This window comes from Diospyros lotus, chromosome 6, assembly GCF_014633365.1.
Source record: "Diospyros lotus cultivar Yz01 chromosome 6, ASM1463336v1, whole genome shotgun sequence".
In the NCBI taxonomy this organism is placed as follows: Eukaryota; Viridiplantae; Streptophyta; class Magnoliopsida; order Ericales; family Ebenaceae; genus Diospyros; species Diospyros lotus.
In genome coordinates, this window is record NC_068343.1 from 43,296,827 (window position 1) to 43,306,261 (window position 9,435).

The 9,435-nt window shown below is 40.1% G+C and overlaps 1 protein-coding gene across 1 annotated transcript; it reads left to right on the forward strand.

The window, feature by feature from the left end:
• The first annotated feature begins 5,773 nt into the window (after positions 1 to 5,773).
• Positions 5,774 to 8,867, forward strand: LOC127804547 (uncharacterized). The gene is made up of 4 exons (XM_052341422.1): positions 5,774 to 6,019; positions 6,174 to 6,353; positions 6,480 to 6,749; positions 6,864 to 8,867. Exons 1-4 carry the CDS (start codon positions 5,774 to 5,776, stop codon positions 8,865 to 8,867), a joined length of 2,700 nt encoding a protein of 899 aa, XP_052197382.1.
• Positions 8,868 to 9,435: the final 568 nt, after the last annotated feature.

Consider the following 9,435-nt stretch of genomic DNA (forward strand, 5'->3'; position numbering starts at 1 on the left):
TTAAAATTAATATAAAAAAATCTCAATTAAAACTAAAGCTATATTACATGAAAATGTATATGAATGGGTGAGATGAAATTTAATATCTCTGACCAAAGTACTTAATTAAACAACTTTAATTGAATTAGATCAAATGGCCCATTACCTAAATTCTTAATTATTACTAATTTTAAATATAATTATTATGAATTTGTATTTATTATTTTACATTATAATTATTATAAAATGGCCCACTACCTAAGTATTTATTATATAAATTATTATTATGGTCCCAATCTTTGTTTCCAATGAGATTTAATTGCCCTCAATGTGTACAAAATGGGTACACATTAAATATATACCCACAGCGCTTATACATACATTAAGAATTTTGCTATAGGCGTATACACATTTTATTATATATAGCAGAATGTACACACGCACACACAATGCTGAAATACACACGCACACACAATGCTGAAATACACACACACACACACAGCAGAAATATACACACGCATACTGTGTGCTTCCTTGCTTCTTTAATATATAATATAGATTATTATATATACATACATACATATATGCAAGCACGGCAGAGTGCTGCCTTGATTCTTTAATTTTTATACATACATACTACATCTATGAAGGAGAGAGAGAGTGACTGAGAAATCAAAACAAATTATATATACATACATACATATATGCAAGCACGGTAGAGTGCTGCCTTGCTTCTTTAATTTTTATACATACATATTACATCTATGAAGGAGAGAGAGAGTGACTGAGAAATCAAAACAAAACCCAGAATGAATTGACACTCTCAAGATTTGCAGCAGACTCACCACAAATATGGAGAGAGAGAGAGACCCAGAAATCTGAATCAGCTTGCAAGAGAACAAAACCCAGGAACCATGCTGCACAAAAAACCCACTGCGCTCTCCATCTACCTGAGACCAAATACAGACCCACATTATATAAATATAGACCCACATTATATTTTCTAGAAGAAGAAGAATATATACATACACACAGTTGCGATATACATACAGTGACTTAAAGCTTCATGCGCGGCGGCAGACATAAATGAAGATCAGCAACCTTAGAGTAAAACAAATAGAATAACAAAAAAACAAATAACACAACATAACGAAAATGCACATACAAACACAAAATCTAAAGCTTTGATAAGAGCAGAAAATGCACAGTGACTATATATATACATACAGTCGCGATGGATATACACAATGACTATGCACAGTTACTAAATATACATACAGTCGCGATGGAGAGAGAGATAAGAGATGAGAGAGACACACAGTGAATGAGAGATACACACTTTGAGCAGTGACTTTGAGTAGCGATGGAGCTTCATGCGCGGACAGCTTCGGCGAATAGTTGAGGGAGTGGGAGAGAGGGAAAAAGAGAAAGGGCAGTAGTGAGTGAGACCAAATGTGACTGAAAGAGTGGGAGAGAGACAGAAAGAGAGAGGCATCCGCCCACATGTCCATCAATCAGCCATCAAATTGGAGGAGAATTGTTGGGCGGGAAGAATTTTAATCTCAACCATCAAATACAGCAAAAAGAATCCCAGCCATTGAAATGTCTCAAAAGTGAGACATTTTCAAAAACAGTTGTGTTTTATTATATAGATATATATATATATATATAATATATAAAGGATGAAAAGGAGGGGATGGAGATTGGAGGTGCATAGTGAAGGATAAAGAGTCTCTAGACGGCGCCCAGCGAGGGATTTGAAGAGAAGGCCGTGCACATTAGAAAGGAATTGAGATTGGAGGGGCCAGGGAATGTTGGAAATTGAAACGGCGCACAGGCGAACTTTTTTCTGATCTGTTCGCAGTGGAGAAATTGAAAAAACGCACACTCAGATCTATTTTAGATCTGGGCAGGAACTTCCTTCTCTTTTTAATTTTTGTTGTTATTTTTATTTTAATAATATTTAGCTAATTTATTTTAGCAAGGGTTTGAATGAATTTTGATTTTGAGATTATGTGATTATTTGTTTAGTTCAATTCAAAACCCGATTATTATTTGCGTGAGGAATTTATATTGTTCTGTTTAATGCTTTAAAAGATTGGCTACTTTTTAATGATTTATGCATGACTGACTAAAGGATTGTTATAAATTAGATCCATAGGCAATATAAATCACATATTTGATTATGAGATCGAAAGATGATTAGCTCATGTGTGGGAATTTAGGAAACTTAGTGAGTCAAATCCTTTTTTGAGATTAGAAGTTTTCAAAGAGCTTAATGCTTATTTATTTCATTGATATCTGTTCAAAAATCTAACAATGAAATTGAATTAATAAATGATTAATATGACTTGAGAAAGCTTATTAATTAATTGAGAGAAATTTATCATTACATGCAAATAATTATAAAATATTGTAAAGGTATTTGTGGTTTTGAATCGGGTTAAATAGATAATTACATAACCTAAATTAAATGAAATCTAAACCCTAGTTGCATTCACTTATTTGTTTTTCTTCTAAAACAATTTAGTTTGACATTAGTTTCTTATCATTAGTTTTTATTTTTATTTTTATTTTTATTCATCGATTAATTAATTGGTTCAACTTAGGTTAATTTAGAATCGTTTGGGTATTGTGATCTAGTCCTCGTGGGATCGACATCTTTCCATCACTATATGCAGATTTGACTAGGGTGCACTTGCCCGAATTAATTGTGCATAAAATCGTACATCACTCGGTGTACCCCTACCCAATCTAGATAACCTCCCAGCATTAAATTGTTTATGGTGTCAGTGGGAATAGGAGTTCGCTTCTGGATGGGAAGCGAGCAAGACGAAAATGAATACCTAGTGAGCTATATGTATTGTGTAATACCCGGTATTAAATATTAAGAGAATTTTTGGAAGATATGGGTCAAAATGATATGCAGCAATGTTTCGGGCTTAAGTGCAATATGCAAAACATAAACAGAAGGCGAGGGACTGTGTCAAGTAGGTCAACAAAGGTCAAAATGGTTCAAATAAGCAATACTCGACACAATCAAGGGATTTTCAAAGGTTTGAAGTCAAAAGTACACAAATAAGGGCGTACGGGCAAAAGTGCAGATTTTGCAAAGTATCAGAGGAAGGTCGAATCGACAAATTTTTCAGAAATTCCAAAGGGAAATGGAAAATATAGAACTTGAGGGCCGTTGTGGAAGCGTTGGATAGTTCAAGGGTGTTCAGGGTTAGGAGAAAATGCAATTAAAAATTAACTAGGGGTTAAATTGCAAATTCTCAAAAATGCCATGGTGTGAACGCGACCGCCGCACATGGGTCGCCGGCCAGCCGCCTCTGGACGTCGGGAAGCTCGCCTAAGGGTGCTAAGACGTTCTTCAGGTGATGATGAAGCTTCAGGGGGTGGCCATTGGCCGAGCATGGCGGCGACGTGACCGGTTTTAATAGCGGAAGATTTTTCCGTTTTGGCCGAATCATTCGAGGGCTTAGGCTCGTGATTTGGGCTCGTTTAATTGGTTTGGAGGCTAGATCCAGGGTTAAGGGGATAAGAGCAATCGATTGGTGGTGGAAATTTGGGTCGAGGTCGAGTATAAAAGAAGTTCTCGATCGAGAGGGTTAACGCACAAATCGATCAAATTCCGTCTGTTTTGGCAAGAATCAAACAAGGAGATTAGAGGGATTTTGTTCTACAAGTTGCAAGGATCATTTCTGGAAATTTTCGAGGAGTTTCGTGTACGTTTGGTGGAGTTTTAGTGGCTTGGCCGGAAAAGCGAGGGCCGCCGGACCGCGACCTACAACCGCCATTTAAGGCATTTTTCGGTGATCGTTTCAGGCATTTGAGGGTACCATTGAGGTCGCCTCATCGAGATCTTCAAGGCCCCATAGTTGTTTTTGGCCAAAGAAGTCGCCGGAGCCAGAGAAAAAGGCCGGAGAAGACGACTGTGCGGTGGCGCGTGGCTCCCACTCGCAGGGCTTTGGGGTGGCGCGTCGGGGCACGTGAGGTAGGGTTTTTATGTGTTTTTAATTTCAGAATTTAGGTAAAATTATTTTAAGAATTATCATGGAAAAATATTTTTGTAAAAGTTGATGTTAGGTATTTTTAATGAATTTCTGAAAGTAGAAATGTTTGAAAAATAAATAAAAATAGAGAAAATTGTGGAAAAATAGAAATGTTGATTCCAAAGGTCTTAAATGGTGAAATAGGAGTCAATTGGGTCGTTGGAAGAAGGATTACACGATTTTCGAGGTGTGGCACGATTTTCGAGGCAAAATCTGGACTTTTCCGATTCGAGGTGAGTGGTTTGATTTTAGCTTTATCTTGTCTTGGAAGTATTTTTAAATGTTTGTGGTGGGTTCTAGTGAGCGGTTATACCCTTCTGGACTTAGATTGTTTACAAGGCTTGAATTATGGTCCTCGTGTCAACATTTGTTACATTGCATTAACTGATTTACTTTAAAATGTTGGTGCATGGCGTGTGAATTTTTCATATCATTTAGGGTCGAGTTTCATGACATCGTTGGGTCCGTATGGGGCGGGATGGGGTCTACCTGAGATTGGGACAATGTTAATCCAGGTGAACGGGTGTCACATTGGGGCACTCGAGGGAATAATGTTAAACCAGGTGAACGGGTGTCACGACGGTGCACCTGAGGGATTAACATTAAACCAGGTGAACGGGTGTCACAGTGGGGTATTCGAGGGATTAAGTATGTCAAGGACATCTCTCAAGTTAGACGTGTCTTGCATGTTGTCGTTTAGTATGCCATGCTCGTGTGTCTTTCATGCATTGTATATCTGCTTCATGCCTTCACTTAGATGGTTTATCATCTAACATGGGTTATGCCCCTGGAGCATTGAACGTTCCAGTCAGGGACAGCTGCGAGGTCGAGGACAAGGCCGGTGAGCCAGTGGTGTTTATTTGATGGTTTTTGTATTATTTTGGAAGCACTAATATTCACTATGTTATATGTATGAGCGGTCGCTCGACAACGTTGTAATCATTAGTATCGGTGTTGTATATATATATATCGGTGTGGGAACATCTTGTGTGTAACACGTGGTAGGCCACGTGATTCTGATGCTTAAGTATTCCGTTGTGTTTATATCGTCTCGTTCAGTTATGATTATGTTATTGTTAATTAAACGAGCAAGACTGGAACTCTCGGGGTTTATATCTACCTGTGAAGATTGTTCTTGAATCACTGCGAGTGTCGGTTGTAGTTTTGCGATGAGTATATCATCTGCATGTGAAGATTGTGCTCATGGCGCCGCGAGTAACGATCTTAGAGGAAAAAAAAAAAAAAAAGAAACCTCGGGAATTTCCTTTTAGTGACACGCCTGTATAGGACGAGGTGTTACAATTGGTATCAGAGCCCTAGGTTAAAACCCTAGGATGGTTAGGCTAGGTTATTGAACTTAGCACACGGTTAGGCTTGTTAACTTAGAATAAGGTTATGGATTCTAGGTGTCATAAGAGAACTTTAGGAAGTACTTGTTCGAGGTTTTTGAGAAAATCTATATGTGTTGTTAGTAAGCAATGGTGGACCAAGTACTGCTGTCGCATTGGGCAAACAGGATTGAAGCTCAAGGAAACCCGCAAAATGAGGATATGAATGTGTTTCTGCTTGCAATGGAGGAAATTATTGATGATGTGCCCCCTAGTTACCGACAGTTGGAAGATCTAGCAGAATTTCAGATCGGTTTTCTTATTGATCAGTTGGAAGGAGAATGGAAGACTTTCGCACAATGGTTATGGCAGGACTGGGAAGATGACTCTCTACGCTAATTCTGTGCAAGAATGCGGAACGAACATCAGGATCTACTTGGGGAGGCTATGGATGAGGAAGAACAGGCAGAGATTGTTGCAAATCTCGTGAATGAGGTCATCGATATTAGTTCTGATGAGGAATCTCTGGAGGCCCAAGATGATGACGAAGGACCCCCGGTGGCGTCCGACAGTGATGGGGACCACAAGGAGTCATGGATTTGGAGGCCAAAGAATTCTGAGCAAGGCCGAAGAAGGAACTTATGGATGAAGAGATATGTAGATATAAAATATAACAAGATGTTATGTCTATTTCCTTTTCGATTGTGCTAAGCTGTTCTGTTTTGTGGGATATTATAAAGAAATAAAACTGTCCCCTTTGTATAGAAACAATCTTGTCTTGAGCATAATTTATTTCCGTGATTCACTTCAGATGGTGAATACACGAAGACTACGGGACGCAGCTCATGGGAGAAGAGAAGAAGATAATCCCGAAGATCAGGGTGATCGCAGAAATCACTCAGGAGGGAATGGAAGATACGTCGGGGAATTGAGCTCCAATGAAGACCGATTCGAGCGAATGGAGCGATTTTTAGAAAACATGCTGACATACGTGAGTTGAGAGGAGCCCACTCGGCACACGACCACGGCATTGGAGCGATACCGACACTTGAGACCCCCTGTGTTCAAAGGAAGGATTGGTGATGATCCTAGCTCAGCTGAGTATTGGCTTGAGCAGACTGAGAAACTACTGCAACATCTCCAATGCAGCGAAGAGGAGAAAGTGAGGTGTGCAACCTACACGTCGGAAGAAGCAGGTCGGTGGTGGCAATCTACCGAGCGTTCTATAATGAGGTCTCAACAGGAACGTGAGGCTGAAGATGAAGATGTGCCAATGTATACTTGGGCTGGATTCAAGGAAGAGTTTAACGCCAAGTATTTTCCCAAGAGCTGGAAGGAAGAAAGAATCTGGGAGTTTATGAGGCTCAGGCAAACGGATGAGATGTCTGTGAGCTAATAGGATAATCGGTTCATTCAATTGATTAAGTACGTGCCCATGTACGAGACTGATGAGAGTCAGAAGGCACAAAAGTTTGTTTCAGGATTACAAGGACATCTCTAGCAAGTTTTAAGTGGATGGGACATTGAAACCTACAAAGAAGCATTGTACCGAGCTTTAACCATTGAGAGGAATCTGACGCGAGCTAAGATAATCAAGTCAGAGGAAGAAAGTAAGGGCGGTAAACCAGGAAGTTCGATAACTCAACCAAGGGACGACGGGAAGTGCCCTCGATGTAAGAGGAAACACCCTGGGAAGAGGTGTGTCTTGAGGTGCTATGGATGCGGCGAAGAAGGCCACATCGGGAGAAACTGCCCGAAGATTAAAGGAACGCCTCAAGCTGGGTATCAGGGAAAAATGGTGTGCTACAACTGCGGTCAACTAGGGCATATCTCGCGAGATTGCTCGAAAAGACAAAAGATGGAACCACCAAGTGGAAGTGCGCAAAATGTTCGTCCGGGTCGGGTGTACAATCTAACTTGTGAGGACGCTGAGGCCGATCCTGCAATTATTGAAGGTACACTGTTCTTCTCAAATACTCTAGTTCATGCTTTAATAGATCCAGGTGCTACGCATTCATTCGTTTCGCATGCGTCAGTAGAAGGTTTAAAGTTAGAACCTAGGGAATTGGGCTACCAAATGGTAATAGCTACACCGATGGGTTCGACCCTAAGAACTACGGTGGGGTGTCATGGGTGTATTTTCAATATGGGAGGGGAAAATTTCAAGATCGATTTAGTGGTGTTAGACATACAAGATTTTGACATAATTATAGGAATGGATTTGCTATCGCTACATGAGGCTAAGATAGATTATAAGAGTAAGATCGTGAGCTTACCTAAGTCAAACGGAGAGTGGATCATGTTTCAAGGCCAGGATAGGAAGATTAAGAGGGAACGTGGCGTGACTTTGCAAGCATTGCAAATAGCCAAACCTGAATCAGGAAAGAAAAGTCTTGAGTTGGAATCAGTGAGGGTCGTGAAAGAGTATCCTGAGGTTTTTCCCGAGGAATTACCAGGATTACCTCCCCAAAGAGAAATTGAATTCTTGATAGACCTTGTACCAGGTACACAGCCAATATCCATACCTCCGTACAAGATGGCCCCAGCTGAGATGAGAGAGTTGAAGGAGCAGTTGCAAGACTTGACCGACAAACGATTCATTAGACCAAGTGTGTCGCCTTGGGGAGCACCGATATTGTTCGTAAAGAAGAAAGATGGTACTTTGCGGATGTACACTGACTACCGACAGTTAAATAAGGTAACCATAAAGAATAAGTATCCGTTGCCTAGGATTGAAGAATTGTTTGACCAACTTCAAGGAGCTAGGGTATTTTCTAAGATAGACCTTCGGTCAGGGTATTATCAGATGAAGATCAAACCGGAAGATGTACCCAAGACTGCATTTTTATCACGGTATGGTTACTACGAATATCTAGTGATGCCGTTTGGATTGACCAATGCACCTGCTGCATTTATGGATTTGATGAATCAAACTTTTAGACCTTTCCTGGATAAATTCGTAATAGTGTTCATAGATGATATTTTGATATACTCTACAAGTGAGAGTGACCATGAAGAACATTTAAGGGTAGTCTTGCAGACTTTAAAGGACCATAAGTTGTACGCCAAGTTCTCGAAGTGTGAATTTTGGCTTACTCAAGTAGCATTTCTTGGACATATAATTTCTGCTGAGGGTATAGCTGTCGATCCGGCAAAGATAGAAGCGGTTCAAAAGTGGCAAGCACCTAACACCATTGGGGAAATCCGAAGTTTTCTTGGACTAGCTGGATACTACAGAAGATTTGTAGAAGGATTTTCAAAGATATCTGCTCCACTTACTCGATTGACGCAAAAGGAAGTTAAATTTGAATGGGATGATAAATGTAAGCAAAGTTTTCAAGAGCTTAAGGCGCGGTTAACTACGACACCGATTCTAGCAATGCCAACAGAGTCGGGAAAGTTTGTGGTGTATAGTGATGCTTTTGGGATAGGATTGGGATGTGTTTTAATGCAAGATGAGAAAGTAATCGCTTACGGATCTCGGCAACTGAAGAGGCATGCGTAGAACTACCCAACCCACGACTTGGAATTAACAGCTATAATTTATGCTTCGAAGTTGTGGAGACATTATCTCTATGGAGTTCAGTTTGAGATTTTTACGGACCATAAGAGTTTGAAGTACATATTCTCTCAGAAGGAGTTGAACATGAGACAAAGAAGATGGATGGAATACTTGAAAGATTATGATTGTACCATTTCCTACCATCCAGGGAAGGAAAACGTAGTTGTAGACGCTCTTAGCCGAAGAAGCTTCGAGATTGTGGCTAATATGATGATCGAGGAATTTAGCCACCTAACAGTAGGTGTTAAGCCTAAACCAATCAAGGGATATTTAGCAAATCTACAATTCAACCTGATGTGGTGAATCAAATCAGGTCAACCCTTCAGACAGACACGAGAAGAAGTCAGTGGATAGACGAGAACGATAAAGTTAAGGCACCTGAATTCAGTTACCATGACGGTATACTTCGATTTCTAGGAAGGACATACGTGCCAAGGGATCAAGGTCTAAGACAAGCTATCTTAGGAGAGGCTCATCGAGCAAGGTACACAGTACATCCAGGAATGAAAAA

Excerpts from the sequence above, each read along its gene's own strand:
- LOC127804547 (XM_052341422.1), top strand. The coding sequence starts at position 5,774 with ATGCGGAACGAACATCAGGATCTACTTGGGGAGGCTATGGATGAGGAA. Across the intron at positions 6,020-6,173 it reads ACTTATGGATGAAGAGATAT|ATGGTGAATACACGAAGACT; the intron begins GTAGATATAAAA and ends GATTCACTTCAG. Across the intron at positions 6,750-6,863 it reads GGCAAACGGATGAGATGTCT|CAAGTTTTAAGTGGATGGGA; the intron begins GTGAGCTAATAG and ends GGACATCTCTAG.